Source organism: Esox lucius, chromosome 24, assembly GCF_011004845.1.
Source record: "Esox lucius isolate fEsoLuc1 chromosome 24, fEsoLuc1.pri, whole genome shotgun sequence".
Taxonomy (NCBI): Eukaryota; Metazoa; Chordata; class Actinopteri; order Esociformes; family Esocidae; genus Esox; species Esox lucius.
The window spans coordinates 28704029-28729097 of NC_047592.1; the positions used below are offsets into that span (position 1 = coordinate 28704029).

General features: G+C 38.9%; 1 protein-coding gene across 1 annotated transcript in view; it reads right to left on the bottom strand.

Annotated features, from left to right (window-relative positions):
- sepsecs (Sep (O-phosphoserine) tRNA:Sec (selenocysteine) tRNA synthase) overlaps positions 1 to 25069 on the bottom strand; it is a 29607-nt gene that overhangs the window by 2115 nt on the left and 2423 nt on the right. Inside the window, exons 5-10 of the mRNA XM_010904653.4 lie at positions 15770 to 15923; positions 13962 to 14064; positions 13748 to 13877; positions 13058 to 13149; positions 2439 to 2532; positions 932 to 1022 (exon numbers count right to left, since the gene is read on the bottom strand). Of these exons, the coding sequence (XP_010902955.2) occupies positions 932 to 1022; positions 2439 to 2532; positions 13058 to 13149; positions 13748 to 13877; positions 13962 to 14064; positions 15770 to 15923 (664 nt within the window). The remainder of the gene's footprint in view (positions 1 to 931; positions 1023 to 2438; positions 2533 to 13057; positions 13150 to 13747; positions 13878 to 13961; positions 14065 to 15769; positions 15924 to 25069) is intronic.

The window sequence follows — 25069 nt, forward strand, 5'->3', positions numbered from 1 at the left end:
TCAAAGAAGAAACTTTCACATACCTATTTGAAGAAACACACACAAAAGAGAAAATAAAATCATCCTATACCACAATTACATTATTGTAGCAGTCTGTTCTACATTGGCTCTAGAAAGTTTTTACCACCCCTTGGACCTTTTCACATTGTGTGAATACGTGGTATTTAAATGGATTCAATCAGGTGTATTTTCCACAGATCAACACAAACAAGTCCATTAAGACAAAGTGAAAAACTAAATCTGCTAATTGTTTGAAATTATTATGCATATTTAGAAAAGGTGAGTACCTTTCTTAATCATGTCCAATCAACTGACTCCAAACAAATTCTAGAAATGTTTCAGGTTTTCATTTTCAGAGTGTTAAAGAGTTACACCTTGTCTTTATGGGTATTGCCTGTAGATTATTAACCCTAACCCATTTCTTGAGAATCAGATCTGAGTATCATTCAAGTCATTAGTAAGATGTGTCCACATAGTTTTTATATAAGAAATCTGTTATGTTTGTTGTTTGCTGTTCTACATACTAGAACCCTATTTGAAATGTTTATGTTGTATAGAACACTCACAAAATATACGCAGGTCTCAATTTGTAATTCCCACTCACTGTAAATATATGTTAAATAAACAGTTGAACATGAACATCATTGGGTAGCATTTAGAGCAGGGGTTCCCAAAATATTTTGGCCGACGACCCCATTTTAACAACAAATTCTCACAACCCCAACCATGTGAAGAAAATGTAGATAATTGTCTTTTAGTTATTTGAGGCTAAGAGAATCAATTGTAAAACATTATCCCCCAACCCCATTATCACATCAGGTGACCCCAGATGGAGTCGCAACCCCTAGTTTGGGAACCTCTGGTTTAGAGGATCTTTTGTTAAGCACAAAGTATGTACACAATCTGTCCTCCGGCCAATGGTGATGATTACCTTGCACCAGATACCTGCCTCGTGAACAACATGGAGCCCAGTTGCGTCACAGCCTTGTCACACTGTGCCTGGAGGCCATCCAAAGACATTGCTACATAGAAATGACCACAAACAGAAGGTTGTCAAGATTGGCACTCACAGGAAATGTATGCAAAATAAAAGCTGTGTGTATGCATATTGAAATGTTTGTGGTGTTGTGTGCTATTTTTAGTTAAAAAAAACATTTATCATTCATACTGGACACACTAGCAAAAGATTACTTAATCTCTTTTCTATGATTTAGTAAAGGTAGGTTTGTAACAAGTCATGAATTTGGCCAAACCTTAATGTTCACTTGAAGATATATGAGCATACAATTTGCAATAGAAAGCCAACATGGGTTGAGCAGAAAACTACAGCTAAGTGAAGATGCTGGCTTCATTAACAGTTAAAGACCAGGCAAGTTTATTTGTATAGCACATTTCTTAAACAGGGCAATTCAAAGTGCTTTACATTAGAAAAAAATTATGGAAATACATTTAATAAATTTTGCATAAAAGATAAAGCATACAGATAAAAACATTACATTTAAGATGGCTAAAAGATTAATGAAAGGCCTAGATTTAAAAGTGGTCAGCGTTGGAGCAAGTCTACGATTTTCTGCCAGTTTGTTCCAACTCCTGCAATATAATGACCAAACACTGCCTCACCAGTCTTTGTCCTTACTCTTGGAACAGTTAGCAGACCAGACCCTGATGACCTAAGGGGTCTAGAGGGTTCATAATGAGAGAAGTAACTGATTTATATTATTAATATCTTAAAATCAATTCTATTAGATAAAACCTAAAAATATCTTTCTTAGTTTTTCTTAGAACTTGAGCAGCAATCAGTGCAGAGACCTGAAAACCGGCCATTACAGTAGTCCAACCTACTGGAGAAAAAAGTGTTAATGTTTTTTTTAGATCTTCTCCAGAAATTAATCCACTAATTCTTTTAAGGTGATAATAGGGTGATATTAATTATATGTGGCTATTGAAATTCATATCAGAATCCAAAATAACCCCAACATTTTTAACTTGGCTTTTAGTCTTAAAGGACATTGTGTAAAGGTAATTACTGATTGTCAGTCTCTTGTCAGTGGCACCAAAGACAATTATTTCAGTTTTATCTTTAATTAGCTGCAGAATGTTCTGGCACATCCAATCATTGATTTGACTGATTTGTGACCTCATTGCAATCTAACACTGAGGTTACATCTCAGTGACCTAGGTTTACATCCTGTTTGTGCCACGCCAGCAGAGTTTGGGAGTAAGAGTACAGCATTTTGGCGTACAATAGCAACTTCCTTAGGCAGGTCAGTCGCCTGCAAATCTCCAGGCACGACTCCTGGCACCACTAAACCAGCAGTGTAACAAGAAAGCAGCTTTACTGAATTTCTAATTGCAGATACAGTAACGCAGGGAAGGTGTACATGATAAAGGGTGTATAGGAAACATCTTAGTGATGGGTTTGGTGGCCTGTATCTTACCTAGTGATATAGGATTGTGTGGGGTGTGCAGCAGTTTCTCTCCATGAGCCTCAGCAAGTCTGTTCAGCTCCTGCGCCAGATAGGTGTACATCTCCTTCAGGCAATACAAATAAAGACAGATATAAATAGCATTAGACTCCCACTCTCTCCCTCAGTTTTATTTTAGGAGCAGACTGTATATTGCTTACCTGGACGCTTTCCTCCAAGGATTGGTTAGAATAGTGTTTCTCAATCTCTGGTCTAGGACTGCCACCATTCCCTAGGATGATGCTAACTAGACACTGAACCTATTTAGTATTATGTATTTTACATGCAACTGTTCAGTCTCACATTTGGTCTGTAAATACTCTGATTTATACAGCATAGTTAGGAGACGCACCTCATCGATTCTTTTAATTTTACTGTTGAAAAACAATACAAAATACAATCATGAAGAGCTATAAATAGTGAAAATGCCATTCACGTTGATGTAAATTGATGTAACAGCCTCCTGTTTTGAAAAAACAGAAAAGGAACCAGGCAAACCTAGTTCAGCCGGCCCGCGATAAGAAAGAATGAATGTTGTTGTCCGTGGCTGGTTTCGATCTGCGGTTTTCTATGTGGCAGACTTTAAGCATTATGCCATTTATACAGCGGGAATGCAGATTTTACCTCAGCCTTTACCTTTTTACTGCAATAACATGGGAAACCGAATGTTTATTAATTAAACTGAAGTGTACTCTTGCACGAAGATTATTGCAGATGGCTAGCTAATAGCTATACAGCCTACCAATAACGAAAACAATGACTCCAATCACAGGTATTTTGACAGTTATTTTCTGCTCCCCACGGCTCAGTATTTAGCCTGCTCATTGCATCCATGAGAGAGCCAGGGTATGTAAACTTATGAGTACAACTGTACATACTGTTTTGTATATAGTACACTAGTATGCCAGTATTGGGACATACTACATCGTCTCGACATCAGATCATTTTGTCAAGCATTAACATCACGCCAAGTTTGAATATTTAGCTAGACACCATTAATCATTGTGTTATCTGACTAAGATTTCTTAGTTTACTTTCACCACAAATAGCATCTATGAACTATATAAAGCTTTTATTAGGCAGTAATAGGCCTACTAGTATCTACTTATTAGTTGGAATTGTCATAAGAATTGAGCAATGGCTAATGAGACTGAAGATGAGCATTACACTGCCTAAGATATTTCATTTCATGAATGACATGGATACAATAACTATCAAAATAGGTGAAGATGACTATTTCGTCAAGTGAAAAGATGAGAGAATCATGGAATCTACCAGAAATAATTAATAAATGTCGTTGCTCTCAATAGATTCAAACTTAGGTCTTCCACATGAGAGGCACTGTCTCTAACCACTACGCCATGGCATTACACGTTTCAGTAGTCACTAGACACCATTGAGAATAAGGATGTGATCTATAGACTATCACCCCAAAAAGCATGCACGGATGCGTACTTCAAAAATCCACCAGAAATAGTTGCAATATAACTGTAAACTGTTTTATTTTAGGCTTACTACAACCGTAGCTACTGAAGGTTGTAGCCAGCAAAGTTTTTGTGTATCCTGAACAAATCTTAATACGTAATTAATGTCTGCGGTGAGGCTCGAACACTTGACACTTGCGTGGAAGGCCACGTCTCTAACCGCTACACAATTTAACAAGCGGTGGGTCAGTCACTCAGTAACAGACATTCACACTTCTCGGCCAGTTCCGCTTACACGGTCCAGCAAAAATCTACAAGGGAATCAACTTAATTCTAATCTACATTGAAACACATGCACATAGTGTGGACATCTAGACAATGTCCACACAAAATACAGACAGCAATTCAACATAGTCCCCGTACATAATATACCACATCTGAACAGACAACATTGAATAACTGCCTGATTACAGTGAGGATGCATATTTAAAAAGGCGATAATCACTATTGATTATGCAAGAAAGGAAAAGGTGTAGTTATTTCTCTCTGCATCACAGAGTCAGACATGTCTTTGAGAAAACATCAGGAAAATCTTCAGGCAGTGACTGTGTGTAGGACAAAAAGATAGACTTGTTTTCTATCGCGGTTTTGTCACAGTCCTAGAGAGGACACATCCATGTTACTGATAGTCATAACGTAATTTTAAAGAGAAACTAGAAAACTATAAAAAAAAAATAATCGGACGAAAACAGAAATCAAAACATTAGGTACATTTGCACACATCTAAGATCATGTTTAAGCAAAGAAAGGCCTCAAAAAGGATGAAGGCAAGAGCACAGAAAAAGTATTGTTAAACAAAATGTTGCCAAGTTCACAACACCCCCTGATAATGTCTGTCCCTTGGCAAATGCTTTCATAAGTCAGACACATTGCATAATGGTAAGTCAGACAAATTAACCTTTGATGTGTACATTACTGAATTAATTCCTTTGCTTTCAACAGTACAATAAAAATGCCTGTGATGTCATTATATCACAGAGTACACTTCTGGGATTAATTGTAAGTGAATGGAAATAAAACAGTGTTTCAGACTAGGAGTGTCGCGATATACCGGTATTGACAAAAACCTTGATATTTAAAAAAGGAAATATTCATATCATGTTAATAATACACATATGAAAATATCGTATTCACTTGGTGAACTGAAGTTGTATTTTTCCCAAAAACTATTTTTGATACCTTATTCATGTAACTTATAGACAAACAAACAAAGAGCTTAAACAAGGAGACTGGACCTACGCACTGCCGTTGAAATCAACTCGTTAGTCCAACTAGAACCCCCTGGGTAAGATCTGCAAAAGAGGTCCCTTTTCTTTAGCCTATTCACATAGAAAAAGGATGTTGTATTTTTCCAAAAACCCCTCTCGGTTTTTCCATAGCTTATTCATGGACAAACGATGCATGTGTTTGAACTACGAGTCTGGACCTATACACTAGCGTTGTAATTACCACCTATTCGTAGCCTATTCAATAGCCGGAAATGTTTTGTATTTTTCCAAAAACTCCTCTTGGTGTTAGGCCTTGTGGATCTTTTGTTTATCAGTTCATCTGGTTGCCTTTTCACTATCCATTAAGTGTAATTGTTCTTTTTGTATGCTTTTATTTTTTTATTGTACAGTTATAGTTACAGACACTCTCCACCTCCATGCACTCATATTTTGAGTAATTCATTTGCCCCAAAAAAACTAAACAAAAAACACAAACAAAGTTGGAGATGAATTTGACAGATAGTATTTTTTTCCCAAATTTTTCTATAGATACCCTGATAATATCATTACTGTGAATTATTTTGGCCACGATAATAATCTAGTGAAAATCTGATACCGTTACAGCCCTATTTCAGACATTAATTAAAATGATTTAAAATGTATCACTGAAAACACAATGGAACCAGTGTGCCACTGTAGCGCACGGTACAAATTGATTCTAGGGTGAATACAATTTTACTAAAAGAAAAAAATAAACCATCCTAACATTATGTAAAAACTAAATGCACACAAGTAATTTAAATGATTTGTGGGGCAACGGATAACAAAACTCATGGTTCGGGTTGCAAGCTATAGACACCAAGCCTTCTTCAGCATCATTGCAGTTTTGGTAGTGTATGCTGTAGTAGATAAGGGAGGAATTGGCAGTTTGTGGTCCTGGTCTCTAGCTGCCATTATAGTTTCTTACAGTAAGCAAACTTTGCTCCCTGTGGCAGATTTATGCTTTGTATATCCATTGCAAAATGCGCTTTCACAAAATAAGCCAAGGAGGAAGGCACGCCTTGCAGAATGCGATAGGCTGGAACGGGATTGCTGGAACAGAGTTGGCTGGAAAGTAGCAGCATGCTCCAAAATTATAAATTGACATTCCACAGGCACTGAGCTGTCTGTGTTGCTAAACAACTCTTAGATGACAACATGTTTAAAGGGGACAAAAATTCAGTTTATTTACTAAAAACATCCCACCTAGTGCAGGTTTAACCTATTTTTTTTTTCATAGAACTATAATTGTGGCAATAACATTTAATAAAAGCCATTAATATTCCAAAACAAAAATGTATGATTGTAATAGAAAGAATATTCATTATTTATGTTTTTTTTTTTTTTACTGAAATAACGATGTTAGTATCCTTGTTTTCCGAGATAGGCTCATGGACACAGATGGTGCAATTTCAGTGCTCAATAGGGTTGTAATTGTTTTGAGGGGTTTGACCACCTGGAGGACCTCCTCTGCCACTTTCACATCATCATCAGACAAGGTGACAATGTCTTTATTTATTTTTTTCAGGGTCACGTCTGTCAGTGCAGAGTAAACAGCTGGCGGCTGTTCAAGATAGTGCTCCAACATTTCATAAGTGGCGTTCCATCTTGTTGTGACATTGTGTATGAACTTGTGGGTCGGCAGCTGTAGTATTTCTTGCTTGATCTTGAGCATGAACAGCTGTTGTGGTTCAGTGGAAAAAGGAAACCACCTTCTTGATTCTCCCAAGGAGGCATCCATCTGGTTCACTGAGATTCCCCTTCAGGATGCTAAATAGATAGGCTGAGTTGGCTCCTGTCACTAGCACACCAGGGCGATGACTTTAAATGTTTGGCTACGCTCAATGTACTTCCATGATCACATGGCTTTCTTGTGGCACATTGCCTTCACATCAGAAAGGTCTTGTACAGATATCAAACTGTCACAAATTGACATTAAATGATGAGGCCAACCATTTTCACCATGAGTACTCATAACACTAGAACTGTCAGGCCTTTTAGACCAACAGAATCAGCCAGAGCTGAACACAGTGACTCGTCATTAGCATATGAATCAGCCCTATTAGCATACACATTCTCCTCCGCAGCATCACCATCCAGCCAGAGCATCAGTTTATATACTGGGTCGTCATCAAACCATACAGAATAGTCAACAAAAAAAATATGAATTACAGAATCTTTGTTATAAATGGTTCATGAATTTGAAAAAATACAAGAATGTATTTGTATTGAAGGTCTTATCATGCAAAAAAAAAAGACGAAAAAAATACATAGCTCTTCTGGGGGGACACCGAGAGGCGTTCCCAGGCCAGCCGGGAGACATAGTCCCTCCAGCATGTACAAGGTCTTCCCCGGGGTCCACTCCCGGTGGGACAGGCCCGGAACACCTTCCCGGGAAGGCATTCAGGAGGCATCCGGAACAGATGCCCAAGCCACCTCAGCTGACCCCTCTCGATGTGGAGGAGCAGCGGCTCTACTCTGAGCTCTTTCCGGGTGACCGAGCTTTTCACCCTAAGGGATCGCCCAGCCACCCTGCAGAGAAAGCTCATTTCGGCCGCCTGAATCCGGGATCTTGTCCTTTCGGTCATGACCCAAAGCTCATGACCATAGGTGAGAGTAGGAACGTAGGTAGAGAGTAGGAATTATTCAAAATAAATCCACTAGAATTTAGTTTTCATTTTGATGATGTACAAGGGAAAATGAGACATTATCGACCAGTTTGCGATGACCAAGGATATCCGTATTCACGGAATACCCCGGACTTTCCACTATTAGGCACACCTGTTCCTCATCACATCACCCCAGACTCTCCATCATTATACACACTGGATCCTCACTACTACAGCCTATAACTGTAACTCAATATCAATCAATCAAATGTATTTATAAAGCCCTTTTTACAAGTGCTTTACAGAGACACCCGGCATTAAATACACTGATGCCTGTTTGCCTACTTTAATTACGAAACAACGGCCATGTAGTTCTTCATTAGACTAGAGCAACTCTAGCTGAAGTATTCATCCTGCTGAATAGAGTGGCTGAAAGTGCAGCCTGGTAGAAACTTGTAGGTAATGCTATTTTACAATGACGGGTTCATGTCGGGTTCTCTGTGATAGCTACTGTACAGTGCCGACGTAGCTAAAAGGTATACCAGCTTTTAATGAGTCCTTTTATGACATCAATTATTCAACAGTGTGGACATGCAAAGGGATGTTATGAAATCACTAAGATGCAGATGGTATTAATGTGCATGTTAAACATTACAGCTGAATCCAAAGGTGAGTCGAGATAACCATTCATAAATCAGTCAGTAAAACAATTTACACATTATGTTTGTGATGCTCTCAACACGGCCATAATCCGTCTCAGAGTGAAATATTAATGATCAGAATGAGCTAGGGTTGTTACTAATGACTATTTTGGAAGTGGAGTATTCAGTAAATTATTTTGAAGATTAAGTTATTTGGATAAAAAAAGAATATGCTGAATAAAAGTAAAACTTGGCACAATATTTACACAATTATTCCAAATCCTACATTGCTTTTGGTTTGACAAATCCTACATCTGTTTTGGTTTGGCAAACTTGATACTAAGCTAAGAATATTATGTGAAAATGACCTTTATTGCCATTTGGGACAATGAAAAGCACAAATCTTTCAACTGATTTATTTTAGTCAGTAAAGCCCATAGCACACCATGGGGTCATGGGGTCACTAACCCCATGGTGACCCCAAACAAACTGAAAACTCACCTTGTGATTCCACATACACGCCTATCATTCAGAATATGGGGATATTGCTAACATGCTTTTGGACCTGTACATGAATGATTTAAATGACGTACATTTACAGCTACTAAACATATAAACATTAGTCTTAATTAGGGTTTTTGCAGACATTGGCAATTCAATTTCAAGGATTTAAGGACTTTTCCAAGCACTAAATTGCAGGAACCCAACCCCAAAAATTATGCGAAGTCATGCATTACCGCTTTAAGATGAATGGACTTCATAGGCCGTCCCAATCACAACTGCTTCGGTAGGTCAAAATCAGTGATGGACATTCTTATGTTGAGCTAGCTAAAGTGGCTCAGATCATCTAAAGGAGAAGGTTAATTTGGTTCCAGAACAGGACTGACTGGTTACCCCTGCCTCATGATTTTATGGTTGTTTGGTTGTCTGTCAATAGGTACCGGGGTGAGACAACTTGATCGGCGGTGTCTTTTTTATATTAACCAATATTATGCCAACAAACCAAGCACATTGTGTAATTAGCATAGATTGGATTCAGAGGGAGCAAATCTTTTGTAGAATCATGTTGGATTTGAACTGTGTAGAATACTGCCTCTAATGACAAGAAGACATATGCTGTTAATGTATAAATCTAATGTTTGAAATATAATTTTCTAGAGCACTGCGTGTACAATGACATGTAGTCTCATACTCGCTTTAGACTCTACCCCCTACCCTAAACAACCCTGGACAAGCTAATACTTTTTACGTTTCATTCGTTAAGGGAAAGGGAGGAGACAAGTTGTGTTAGTTTAACTTCAGTTAAACTGAAGTTAAACTAACACAACTTCAGTTAAACAACTTCAGTTAAACTAACAGCATTAATGGTTTGTGGTGGACTGAGGGGATGGGTTTATGATGGTTGCTATGTTCCTGCTTGTTGGCTACATCTGCTGGCCAGGAGAGGTGTCTGACTAGTTAACGGCCCTGATTACACTTACCTGAATGCAACAACTGGGACTACATGTGGTATTTAACCTAACCTTGGGAGTGCAGAGATCTCGCTCCATGTTTGTAGTGGGAGAAGGAAACAACCCCACACAGCCCAAGTCGGGAGAAGGGTGAGTGCCAGGGAGAGAGTGGCTTAAATGCAGGCCACATACATACACTATTCACAAAACAGACAATTAGCCCAGTGGTTTGACAGTGGTGTGCTTTCACCGCCGCAATATTGCCAAGCTAAAGGCTTCCCTTTCCCATACTGCCGCTGAACCTTTAATACACGCATTAATCTCTTCCCACCTAGACGATTGCAAATCTTCATCTTGGCAACTCTTCATCACTCCATAAGCTAAAAATGGTTCAAAACTCAGCAGCCAGATTTCTCACCCACATCAAGTCCAGGCAGGACATCACCCTGTTCCTCTGAGAACTCCACCTGCTCCCTGTCCCTAAGCGCATTGATTATAAAATTATTCTGGTCACCTATTAAGCTCTCCAACAGCTTGCTCCAACCTACCTCTCTGATCGTATTCCCAATACCAACACTCTTGATCACTCCACTCTACTACAAGTGATCACCTTAACATCCCCCGGTCCAAGCTATGGAGCTTTAGGCTTGTTTTTCTAGGGCTGCTCCAAGGATTTGGAACATACGTGCACAATCCATCCATCTATCTCCATAAACACTTTGCTGGCTACAACATTCAGTAGCTACGTTATAGTAAGCCTCAACCAAAACTGTTAACAGTTATACAGTATTGTGGCTATATTCTGGTACGTTGTTGTGCCATGGAATGAAACTGCTTTGGCAGTGTAAAGTCTTGCTTACAATTGCTCAAATCTTATGACTATTCCAAGTAGTAACTAGTAGATACTAGTAAGCCCATTACTGGCTAATAAGCTTTTTAAACAGCCAGTGGCAAAATGGCCAGTGGCAAAAGCCATTCAGTTTATAGATGCTATTTGTGGTGGAGGTAAACTTAATAAAAAACATTAGTCAGTTTAACACAATGTTTAATGGTGTCTAGCAAAATACTTCTGGCTAATAAGCTTTTAAAACGGCCAGTGGCAAAAGTCACACCATTCATAGATGCTATTTGGTGTGGAGGTAAACTTAAGAAATGTTAGTCAGTTTAACACAATGCTTAATAGTGTCTAGCGAAATATTCAAACTTTGCATGATGTTAATGGGTGACAGAATGATCTAATGTCAAGACACCATACCGACACTAGATAAGCGTGCAGTTCTTTGGTGTAGTGGCTAAAGACATGGCCTCTCATGTGGGTGACTCCGGTTTGAATCCAGTGCGGGCAACAACATTCATCACTGTCAATTGTGGGCCGGCTGAACTAGGTTTGCCTGGTTCCTTTTCAGGTTCAAAAGAAACTTTAGATATCCTGTTTCCTTTTCATGTTCTCTTTATCCTAACTTCTCCTTGAATAATAAACACAATAAATGTATTATAGTACTGTTCTTAGCAAATAATGCTGCATTCATGCATAGCCACGTAATACAGGCCAATAACTAAAAACTGCTAGATACACAGGTAGCAAGGTGACGTTTAGTAGTAACATACATTTAAGATACAGTAGCTAAAACTCACGTGAAGTTAACTAAACATGCCGTGGCTTGCCTTTGCTCAAATAAATGGAGTTAACTACTAACGTTACACACAAACTATTTTCAATAGCATAATATTCTGTAACGTGAAATTTAGTTGATGCTAGTGAATATAGCAAAAAACAAACTAGCCAGCAAACCATATACTAATTGTCTACTAGTTCAGTACAGAACCATTTAGCTAAATTAAACTGTAGTTCGCTTACCCCTGCTTAGCCCACACTATTTGTTTTGAATGTGAATAACCTGTCTTGAACCAACTACAAAGCATAGCAGTTTTGAATAGGATGTTTATTATTTTCAGGATATTCTCCTTGTATGATATAATTTGAGATATAGCCAGAATTTTATCACACCGATCCGAGAACCATGGCAACCATGTTTGATCCAACTTGGGATCTGACAGTCAAGTACACAATAATGCATCTGACCAGATCGGATATGGGATTGGATCTCAAAATTGGATTTCAGATGTATCCGTGAAGACCTGTACCTCCTCTTCAGTTAATATATATGATACACAGGCTGAGCTATCACCTATAAGTTTTCAAAAATGTTTAAATGGCACCTATTTAAGCATCCACAATTCCAACTTTTTTCAATTCTGTAACTGGTGGTGTACCAGTGGTAAGAACCAGTATGAATCTTTATATGATAGCACTGGTTTTTCACTGCAGCCTAAGATGTGCATGCTCCTTAACTACAGAAACCAAGCATGCACAGTGGATTAGATAACACTTCTATTGCTGTTGTTCATGCTGACTTACATTATCTTCTAAAATCATGCCCCAAACTTTTTTCAATTTTATGTTGAGAAACATTATTTCGTAAATTGTAGCACTATTTGCAGATGCAGTCTTTCATAGAGTGGTAAACCCTTCCCCATTCTCATTTCTGACAGAACCATCCACTTTGGAATGATCTTTTAATACCTAATCATGTTACTGACCTGCTGCCAATTGACCTAATTAGTTGTGTGATATTCAACCAGGTTGAGTTTTTTAGCACTACACAACTTTTCCAGCCTCTGTTCCAACTTTTTTGAAAAGTGTTGATGGCATCAAACTCACAGTGGGAGTATATTTTCAATAAAATTTCTCAGTTTCAACATTTCATATGTTGTCCTTTTACTATTTTCTGTTAAATATAGGGTATAAATGATTTGCACACATTGCATTCAGTTTATATTTACATTTTTCAGAAAGGGGGTTCTAACTAAAACGTAGGTCTCCATTGAACAACACTACATCATTTACATCAAAATCTATTTCTATATAAAAAAGATACAAAATGTGCTCCTCTTGAACAAGCAATCTCCATATGCTCAAACAGCTACCATAGCCTATTGGCTACTTATGAAACAGTAATTTAAAGTGGGTATAGGCCCGAGGTTGCACAGAATTTTCATAACTTTTAAGATTTCACTCTGGTATCCAGACCTATGCTCAGTAACCCAAAAGATTTGACAGAACATTTGCCACAGCCTTTTTCAGTGACAATCGTCTCACCTTCCGCTCTGCAAGGAGTTTCTTGTAGCCGCTGGCCCCCAGGGTAAGCAGTGTGATCAGTACATCCAGGGATGGCGAGGCTGACGCTCGACCTGGAAACAAGGGGCAGTCAGAGCCACACTGGGACAGAGGATATATTAAAAATTTTTAAACCTGAACCTTTACTCAATAACTGTAATATCAGTGTTTAACAAATAAAGGGCCAATTTGCAGTTTCTACTGATGATACAAATCCAGTGATTCCTGACTAATATTACTTTTAAAATGCATCATGAGCTTTGCTGAAACATTTTAGGATTCATGAAATTAAGATTGTTTACAAATAATGAGTAGCACAACGTAAACACCAATGTTCAAGCAAGGTTAAAATGTAATTAGGCTACCCTGAAGCATATTCCTTTGACAACATGCCCCACCCTCAGCTTTTTACCAAAACATTGCATTGCTTCAGTTTCGACTAGCTTTAAACTAAGGACTAGCGTTAGAGTTTGAAATGTATAATTCATTTATAAATGTATTTATTTTTTAAATATAGTTCAGTGTTTCCCAAATGAAAACCTGTAGAACATTCCATCACCTAGCACACAACTGACCTTAACTGTAACTTTACCCAACAATGGCAACTTTACAACTTTACACAAACGTGCAAGCCTGGTTCAAACACATGCAGCAATTTTAAACAGCATTAACCTGGATACATTCTGCTGATCTCCTGAATGAAAGACTCATTGAAGCCAGCAATTATGGCACCACCTACTGGAACCATGAAGTTTTTGTCAAGGCTTTGCACAAAGGCATCAATTCTCCCAACACGAGCACCCTAAAAAGATAATAGAAATAAGTAAACTTGGACATGGTCATGGATGATTTTTGAGGGTTTACGAAAGAGGAACAGCATTTGTACCTGCTGAATAAGGTGCATGCACTTGGATGACTGCACTCCATAAGCATTGTTGACAACATGGGGGATGTCATATTTGGCACACATAATGGCTAGCTCCTCCAATCTGCAAGAACAAAGGAAAGTGTAGCAGTTAATAACACCATGTAATAACTCATTTATAATGGATTGTAAATTAATGGAAGGTAATATCAATGGAGTTAAGAGATCGGATTAAAATCAAGAGCAGTCAAAACGTATTTAAACAAGAAACCAGGCAAGCCTAGTTCAGCCGGCCTGCAATAGAAAGTATTGCCCTCTTGAGATTCGAACATGGGTCACCCATGTGAAAGGCTGTGTCGCTAACCACTACACCACAGAGCTCCACATTCATGGGGTGTCAGTATAGCCTTGTGACTATCCTGAACAAATACTATTTTGCCACTGGCTGTTTTAATAGTTAATTGGCCATTTGTGAATAACATTGATATAGTTAAACTGACTAAAGTTTCTTATTACGTTTACCTCCACCATAGCGTCTATAAACTGTATTGCTTTTGCCACAGGCGGTTTTAACCGCTTATTAGCCAGTAATAGGCTTTACCAGTATCTACTAACTTACTGGACTAGTCATAGGAATTGAGCAATAGCTAGCGAATCTGCCAAAGCTATTTCATTTCATGGCATAAGAACGTATGTTTTTCCTTTCATTGCATAACAACGTACTTTTCTCTTTCGTGAATGACATTTGATACAATAACTATCAATAAAGGTGACGATAACTAACTTTTTCATCACGTGAAACGACGAATCGTGGAAATAAAATATAAATGTAATTCACAATAGATTCGAACTTCAGTCTTCCACATGAGAGGCACTGTCTTTAACTACAACGCCACAGCATTACGCATTTCACTAGTCGCTAAACACTATTGAGCATTGTGATGAAATGGATAAGGTTTCTCATTAAGTTTACCTCCACCATAGCGTCTATGAATTGTTAGCTTTTGCCACAGGCAGTTTGAACAGCTTATTAGCCAGTAATACACGTACTAGTATCTACTAACTTCGTAGGAATAATCATAAGAATTGAGCAATTGCTAGCGAGACTGTAGATGATCTATGCCAGAAACAGTCGCAATATAACCGTATACAGTATTAGGCTCACTATAACATAACTATTGTATGTTGTAGCCAGCAAATGCGTTTGTCTATCCTGACCCAAAACGCATGCACGGATGCACTGTGTCTTAACCTGTTTTTGTTGAACCTAGGTAATTGATTATGTTAAAATGTTAGCATTTCTTGGAGGGGCACGTAATGATTATTCATTATTCACTTTTCATCTATGATGTTTCGATCAGGCTCATTAACACTGATCAGAATATATCCCAATGGAGATTTATAAAACCTAAATCTAATACTGAATCATCTCTGAAGCCAGGTGATAACATTGTCTCAGTCAAAAAAAACTCAAATTCTTGCTTTGAATTCACAAGAAAGATTAGATAGCCTATGACTTTTGAAAGATTTGGGTTAGCAAGGCTTGGCCTTCTGTTCACCAGGATAGGGTAAGGTCAAGTTATTTTTAGGCCTGATGCAACGGTTTGTGTATGTATGCTTTTGGCCAATACATCGTAAAGTAAACAGCATAAAAAGCATAAAGCAGTTACAGAATTTACAGACATTAATATAGTAATGTCCAGTGACATTGTCCAGTCCAATGACATTAATAATTAATATAGTAATACGACATTTAATATAGTAATTTGACATTTTCTTTTTAACCTCTCTTCTGAACCGTGACTGGATGGCTTGAGGACTAATCATACCTGTCTGGGACACGAGGGGCAAAGCAGGAAGTAGTGGAGTGGACACAAAGGATGTTCTCCGATCCCAGCTCTTCTACCTTACGTTCCACCGCCTCCAGATCGGTTCTGAGCTCATCTCCTTCCAAAACATTCTCAACCACCACGGGTTCAAACCCTATTCCAAGTTTACAAAGAGCAAGACAGTAGGGATCGAAACAGTAAGTGGTGTCACACTTCCTCCATCTCTTGCACAGCTTATTAAACTAATTGCATTCTAAACAGAAGATCAATATTCGCTGATTATTGGATTCAGGTGTGTTAGCTGAGGCTGTTGGAAAACTGTGATACCAATCAGGGCCTCTGTAGAATGGAGCTCCCCATCCTTGTTCTAAAATTAATTAGACTTTTTATAGTGGCCAACTAAGAAAATAGATCAAGACAAATTATCTAGTCATTCTGTACATCTATACTTACTATATACAGTAGGTTTATATACAATATCTCACAAAAGTGAGTACACCCCTCACATTTCTGTAAATATTTGATTATATCTTTTTATTTGACAACACTGAAGAAATGACACTTTGCTACAATGTAAGTGTAGTGAGTGTACAGCTTGTATAACAGTGAAAATTTGCTGTCCCCTCAAAATAACTCAACACAGCCAACACAGCCGAAACCGCTGGCAACAAAAGTACACCCAAGTGAAAATGTCCAAATTGGGCCCAATTAGCCATTTTCCCACCCCGCTGTCATGTGACTCGTTAGTGTTAAAAGGTCTCAGGTGTGAATGGGGAACAGGTGTGTTAAATTGTATCATCGCTCTCACACTCCCTCATACTGGTCACTGGAAGTTCAACATGGCACCTCATGGCAAAGAACTCTGAGGATCTGAAAAAAATTATTGTTGCTCTACATTTAGATGGCCTAGGATATAAGAAGATTGCCAAGACCTTGAAAATGAGCTGCAGTATAGTGGCTGCAGAGGTTGAAGGGGTGGGGGGTCAGCCTGTCAGTGCTCCGACCATACGCCGCACACTGCATCAAATTGATCTGCATGGCTGTCGTCCCAGAAGGAAGCCTCTTCTAAAGATGATGCACAAGAACGCTCGCAAACAGTTTGCTGAAGACAAGCAGGACATGGATTACTGGGAACCATGTCCTGTGGTCGGATGAGACCAAGATAAACTTATTTGGTTCAGATGTTGTCAAATGTGTGTGGCGACAACCAGGTGAGGAGTACAAAGACAAGTGTCTTTCCTGCAGTCAAGCATGGTGGTGGGAGTGTCATGATCTGGGGCTGCATGAGTGCTGCCGGTACTGGGGAGCTACAGTTCATTGAGGGAACCATGAATGCCAACATGTACTGTGACCTACTGAAGCAGAGCATGATCCCCTGCATTCGGAGACTGGGCCGCAGGACAACATGATAACGACCCCAAACACACCTCCAAGATGACCACTGCCTTGCTATAGAAGCTGAGGGTAAAGGTGATGGACTGGCCAAGCATGTCTCCAGACCTAAAACCTATTGAGCATCTGTGGGGCATCAAACAGAAAGTGGAGTAGCGCAAGGTCTCCACCAGCTCCGTGATGTCGTCATGGAGGAGTGGAAGAGGACTAGTGGCAACCTATGAAGCTCTGGTGAACTCCATGTCCAAGAGTGTTAACCTTTTCACGCGTGAGTTTCAAATATTCCTGACCGACCCCCCAGCGTGAGTTTTTTTTGCACGTGACTTCGGTACTCTGCAGCATTTGAACTCATGCCAGCCTTTGAACAGTCACCTTGCTAGGTAAGGAACACTACATGCATTGCATTGCAAGCTTCTCTCGTTGACTCGAATTCTAAGAGCTACAAAAGTTGGTTGATTTATTACTGTAGCTAGCTAGAAAACGTCAGCTAACCGCTAGCAAACATCAGCTGCCCGCTAGCTAACAAATCGTGACCAGTTATTCAATGCAGTGAAAATGAATAAACTATATAAAATGCATACAACGGGGAACGTAACTTCTAGAAAGTTTTTGCAATGGTTTTGATCGGTAGTAGTCGCTAATATAATTCGTTTTTGTGCATTAGTGTTGGCTGTCTGTTGGTACGTAACTAACACTTCTTGTCCCGATTTGAATGCTTTCTACCTGGTTAATATCATAGTATGGTCTTGAAACAATTACAATCAGGAAATAAAGTTATAAACACTGTTTGAGCTAAATGTGAGTAAATAATAGCGCGGTTTTACCAGCCATTGTTACGTTACTTGTAGCTAGGTATGCTAATAGTGCGTTCTAAACATGACGTTCTAATCACACCGGTGTGATCGTACGCTCCAGGGACCACTCAAGATTGATCACACTGGTGTGATCGTACGCGCCAAAGGGTTAAGGCAGTGCAAAAAAATACTGACACTTTGGGCCCAATTTGGACATTTTCACTTAGGAGTGTACTTACTTTTGTTGCCAGCGGTTTAGACATTAATGGCTGTGTGTTGTGTTATTCTGAGAGCTTATTTACACTGTTATACAGGCGGTACACTCACTACTTGACATTGTAGAAAAGTGTAATTTCTTCAGCGTTGTCACATGAACAGATATATTCAAACATTTACAAAAACGTGAGGGGTGTACTCACTTTTGTGAGATACTGTATACACACATATACACACACAACCCCATTATGTACAACACTGTATCCCAAAATGTTGAAACGTGTGAAAAATTGTAAGAAAAATTGAATGCAATGATGTGCAAACCATTTAAACCCAATATTCAATAGAAAATAGAACAAAGACAAAATATCAAATGTTGAAACTGAGAAATGTTATTGTTCCTTGAAAAATATTCCCAGTTTGAATTAGCCAGCAACATGCTTCAAAAAAAGCTTGGACAGGGGCAACAAAACTGGAAAAGTTGTGTAATTTTGTTTGTTTAAAATGTTAATGAATTTGAAGAATACAAGAATGTGTTTGTATTGAAGTTCTTATCACACAAAAAAATATATAAATAGAATACAATGAATGATTATTTCTAAGCACATTCTATAATATTTTCAATCATTTATTAGGCCTTAAACTTGCCAAAAAAACATGAAACCAGGCAACCCTAGTTCAGCCAGCCCGCAATAGAGTGTTGCCACCTCTAGATTCAAACCCGGGCCACCCACGAGAAAGGCTGTGCGTTAACCACTACACCACAGAGCTGTACATTTGCCAGGTGTCAGTATAGCCTCTTGTCTCTATCCTGAACAAATACTCTTTTGCCACTGGCTGTTTTAATAGTTAATTGGCCATTTGTGAATAACATGGATACAGTTAAACTGACTAACGTTTCTTATTACGTTTACCTCCACCATAGCGTCTATAAACTGTATTGCTTTTGCCACAGGCCGTTTTAACCGCTTTTTAGCCAGTAATAGGCATACTAGTATCTACTAACATCCTAGGAATAATCATAAGAATTGAGCAATTGCTAGCGAGACTGAAGATGAACTATTCCATGCCAGAAACAGTCACAATATAACTGTATACAGTTTCATTTAAGGCTTACTATAACGTAACTACGTTGTTAAGCCAGCAAATGTGTTTGTCTATCCTGACCCAAAATGCAAGCACAGATGCGTACATAATAAATCCCCCAGAAACAGTCGCAAAATAACTGTAAACTGTTTTATTTCAGGCTTACTATAATGTAAATACTAACGGTTTTAGCCAGCAAAGTTTTCGTCTATACGGAATAACTCATAATGCGTACTTAGCTTCGCCTGTGAGGAGATACGAACTCGGGACCTATAGTTCACGAGTCCGCTTCTCTAACCACTACGCTATTTAACAAGCAGTAGTCAGTCAGATGGGAAGAAAAAAGTATGTAGAAGGCTTGGAACGGCTCACAATCCGAAGCATACCACATCATCTGTAAAACACGGTGGAGGCAGTGTAATGGCAAGGGCATAAGGACCCACGAACAAACAACAACTGAAAACATCTGCAGTAAAGGCCAGGCAAAGCATCACGAAAGAGGAAACCCAACATTTGGTGATGTCCATGGTTTCCAGACTTCAAGCAGTCATTGCTTGCAAAGGATTCTAGACTAAGTATTAAAACTACATTTATTTATGATTGTGTAAATTCGTCCAATTGTATTTGAGGGGATATATGGTGACTTTGCATGAAAATGGTTTCACACAATATTTTTGTTCAACCCCTTGAATTAAAGCTGAAAGTCTGCACTTCAATTGCATCTCGGGTTGTTTCATTTCAAATCCATTGTGGAGGCATACAGAGCCCAAATTATGAAAATTGTGTCAGTGTCCACATATTTCCGGATGTAAATGTGTGTTGACTGACAGACTCCAAAATATAGCCTATACTAATAATCTGAATTAAGTAGGCAAACGGATTCCAAAATCAAGTCCTAATACATTGTATACAAATACGAATATGATTATAGTGAAGATGGCACACCAGTCAAAATTATATTTTGATTGAGATTAAAATTAAAAAGCCAAAATTGCAGTTTTCTGCGGTTTAGAAATCGCACATGTTCAAATTGCGATTTCAGTATGATTTCAATTAATCTTCAGCTGCACTTCGTTTATTTCCCTTAGAATAATGATTGAAAACCAGAAAAGGAACCAGGCAAGCCTAGTTCAGCCGGACCACAATTAGAAGTAATGAATGTAGTTGCGCTCCCCGAATTCGAACCCGGGTCTCCCACGAAAGAAGCTATGTCTTTAACCACTACACCACGGAGCGTACATACCACAAAGTTTGAATATTTTGCTAGACACACTTAAGCAGTTTTAAACTGACTAATTAATTGCTAATTAATTTCACGTTTGTTTTTCTTTCAATTGTGAATGACATTGATTCAATAACTATCAATATAGGTGACAATAACTGACTTTTTCGTCAGGTGAAAAGACAAGAGAATCATGGAAACCCCTACTCTTTCAGTGCCCAAGGGGTTGTGATGCAGCCTATATTACCCTAAAAAGCATACATGGATGCGTACTTGGAAAAAGGACAAACGTTGCCGCCCACACTGAATTCTAACCTGGGTGGCCCAAATGAAAGGCTTTGTCTTTAGCTACTACATCACGGAACTGCATGCTTATGAAGAGTCGGTATAGCATATCAACATTATATTATTTTATCACGCATAAACATCATGCAAAGTTTGAATATTTCGCTAGACATTATGTTAAACTGACTAACATTTATTAAGTTTACCTCCACCACAAATAGCATCTATAAATTGTATGGCTTTTGCCACTGGCCATTTTAACAGCTTATTAGACATTTGAGAATGACACTGTAACTATCAATATAGGTGACGATAACTGACTTTTTCGTCAAGTGAAAAGACGAGAGAATCATGTAGCCAACAATGTTTTTGTCGAAACAAATCCTAATGCATAGTCCAAATCCTAATGCATAATTCGAAAATCCACCAGAAATAGTCGCAATATAAGAGTAAACCGTTTTATTTTAGCCTTCCTATAACGTGGCTACTGGAGGTTGTAGCCAGTGAAGGTTTTGTCTATCTAACAAATCCTAATGCATAATTAGTTTAGACTGTAACAGGAGTCGAACGCGGTACCGGTTGTTCAGTAGTCCACGTCTCTAACCACTACCGTATTTAACAAGGGGTCTGTCAGTCACTCATACAGTAAGAGACATACGCTCTTCTAGGCCTGCTCCGCTTACACGGTCCGGCAAAAATTATTGTATATCCAGCCCTGTAACCGGTGCACTCACTTTCTCTCGGCAGCTCACAATAAATGCGTACGTTCCAAATAGTGCGAAGTAGATCTGCTGCTTAGATGACAGAGGACCCAAAACATTTGCATTATTTTATCAACAATATCATAGTTTTTGAGGGCTTTATTGCATGATCAGAATTACAGATGAATAGATGAGGGGCTATTTTTTATAACAATGTTTTTAAGTGGGGTAACAAGTAGGTTAGGGCAAGACTAATGTCTATTTACTGAAACAAAAATGTTTGTATGTTGAAAACGGCTATGCTTAGGATAATGGATTATAAAGCAAAATAAATGGCTACAGTTGACAGATTAATATGTATTTTTTAGGAAAAGGTACTGGGGTAATATGCTCTCATAGGGTTAACTGCCCCCCGGGGAATCTTATCCCAATAGAAGATGATGCCTTAGGGATTTTATGAATTGTCCCTATTTTTTTTTTTACATCATTTACATTTTCCTTACATGCCATTTCATACAGTTAAATTAGACTTATTATTGTTTAAGTAAGGCAATGTTTTAAATCCCAGATGTCATTAAAATGAGATACAGAAGAAAACGTTTTTAATAGTTGGCTGAGAAGGTGTAATGTACAGAGGAAATTTGTAGTTGATTAAGACTAGTGGCAGTCAGTAGAGGTGGTGAAAATAGAATGGTGACAGTGTGTTTTTGTGAGAGTTACATGGGGGAGTCTTGCCCCACGTTACCCTATACATAAATAATTTGAGGTCCGGGGCTATTCCTAAAAGATTCAGGGCTATAGCCCCAGACTCCCCGGCCTGACGACACACATGCATTGAAATCATGCATTCAGTGAGGGGCGATTAGCGCCAGGGTACCGTTTGGGTACCAATGCTAAGTGCCGTGGGCTGTTGGCAGATTAAGTCGGAAAACAAGGTAAATTAAAAAAATATAATAAAAAAGGTAAATAGTGTAAATAGTTTTCTGTCTGTCAGTTTAGAATTCATGGAAGGAGGAAGGTGCAGCTTTCAAAATGACAATTACATTTTACAAATTACAAACTCAAACACCAAATGGTGCAGGCATTTGGCGGGTCTAGTGTTAACACGGACTGAGGCAAAGGGGAAAACTCTCCAGTGGTCTTAAGAATCCAAATTTGAAAATCTTTTTGGCAATCATGGACGCCATGTCCCAAGGATTAAAGATGAGAGGGACCATCCAACATGTTATCAGGGCATAGTTCAAAAGCCAGCATCCGTGATGGTATAGGGGTGCATTAGTGCATACCCAGACATTGGTACAGACTTGCACATTTGTGAAGGAGGGCTGCAGGATTTGGATAAAATATTAAATTGCGATTTCTTTGACAAATATTGCAATTAACAAATGCGCTTATGATTTGCAATTTTCAAACATAGCGTTTGCTATGTTTGTGCCATTGTCATTGCTGGTTGGGCAAAACTTCGCAACCCTTGAGGTATATTTTCCCCCAAAATAAGTTTGCAGGCATTGAAGCCGAAACATTTATTAATCATGCTGTTGTGTAGGCTATGTGGGATAATATCTTGGTGCCACTTGCTAGCTTGAAGCAGATGACCTCGCTAGCAGTTGTAGTGTTACCTCAAGCTAACATTGAAAAACCATCAAGTATTTAAACAAAAAATGTCCAGGTATTTAAATAATCTACAAAAATACCTACAGCACCCGCAAGAAAAACTATTACAGATGTACGATTTGTGCCCGCTGCCTCGAGTGAAACGCATCTCATTCATCTTTTTTGGGGTAAATTAGCAATTTGGATATTTCACGTCAATATCATAATTGCGATTATTATTAGATTAGTCGTGCAGCTGTACTGTGAAGGCACCATTAATGCTGAACACTATACAGGTTTTGGAGCAACATATGCTGCGATTCAGACAATGTCCTTTTCAAACCGACTGGGAAATGTTCCGAGAGGCGCCTGGAGGCAATATCAACAAATACAAAGAGCCTATGAACGGTTTTATTAGCAAATGTATCGATGACTTTGTACCACGTACAACTACAAAATAATTTCCTAATCAAAAACCGTGGGTCAATGGTGGTATTTGTGCCATGCTTAAAGCATGGACTGCAGCATTCAACTCTGGCAGCAAGGACAATTATAATAAATCCCAATATGACCTCAGGAAGGCAATAAAAACTGCAAAAAGCCAATACAGAGTCAAAGTAGAATCTCTCTACCAGGGCTCCAATACCAGGAACATGTGGAGTGGTCTGAGAACCAGCACTGACTATAAAAGCTATTCAGGCAGTGTGGTGGAAGTGCTGGCTTCTCTCCCAGAGGAACTGAACTCTTTTTATGCGCACTTTGAGAACATCATCACTGGCATGGATACTCAAATGGGCCAGGACGGCTGACCTTTTCAAATGACCAGGGCAGACATTTGCAAATAACACTTGACCCGCTGCAGTTTGCCTATAGACATAACAGATCTACAGTAGATGCCATTTCTCTGACCCTCCACTCCTCACTCTCTCATCTGGACAAGAGGAACACATATGTGAGAATGCTGTTCATTGACTCCAGCTTAATATCAGGAATACGAAGGAGGCAGTGGCGCCCCCATACACATCAATGGGTCTGCAGTAGAGAGAGTTCACAACATCCGGTTCCTTAGTGTCAACATCAGCGATGACTTGACCTGGTCTCATCACTCTAACATCTTGGTGAAGGAGGCCAGGAAACAGCTCTTCTTCCTACGCCGATTAAAGAGATTTGGCATGGATTCCAGGATACTCTCCAACTTCTAAAGATGCACTACGAGAGTATACTGTCCGGCTGTGTCACCGCTTGGAAAGTCAGAGGGTGATTAAAACAGCAGAGCACATCACAAGGTCTGACCTGCCATCCCTGCAGGATCTCTACACAGAGAGGTGTAGGAGGAGGAGCAAACAAATCATTAAAGATCCCAGCCATCCATGCCATGAACTGTTTACCAAGCTGCCGTCAGGCCGAAGGTACAGGAGTATTCCGTCCAAAACTAACAGGCTACGGGACAGTTTCTTTCGTCAGGCTGTAAGGCTGCTCAATTCAGGAAGCCCTCCTCACTTCCATCCATAGTCCAAAGCACACCTGTCACTTTTACAATGCACTACGGTTGTCCAGTTGTATAGTTATTATTGATGTATGTTTTTTGTATAGTGTTTTTATTGATAGTTTGTGTTATCTTCTTATTTCTATATTATAATTACTGGTACTTTTTTTTTACTTTAACTACACTGTCGTGAGTAGGAAAACCAAGCATTTCATTGCCATAACTTGTTATTGCAAACGACAAATAAACCTTTTGAACTTGAAAACACATTCTGCAGGTATTACAACAGCATGGCTCCGTAGTAAGAGTTCAGGTGCTAAACTGGCCTGCCTGCAGTCCTGACCTTTCACCAATTGAAAACATTCGGAGCATAATGAAATAAAAAATACAACAACGGAGTCACTAAACTGTTGAGCAGCAGAAATCCTATATCAAGCAAGAATGGGAATACATTTCACTTTCAAAACTACAGCAATTGATCTCCTCAGTTCCCAAACGCTTACAGAGTATTGTTAAAAGAGGTGA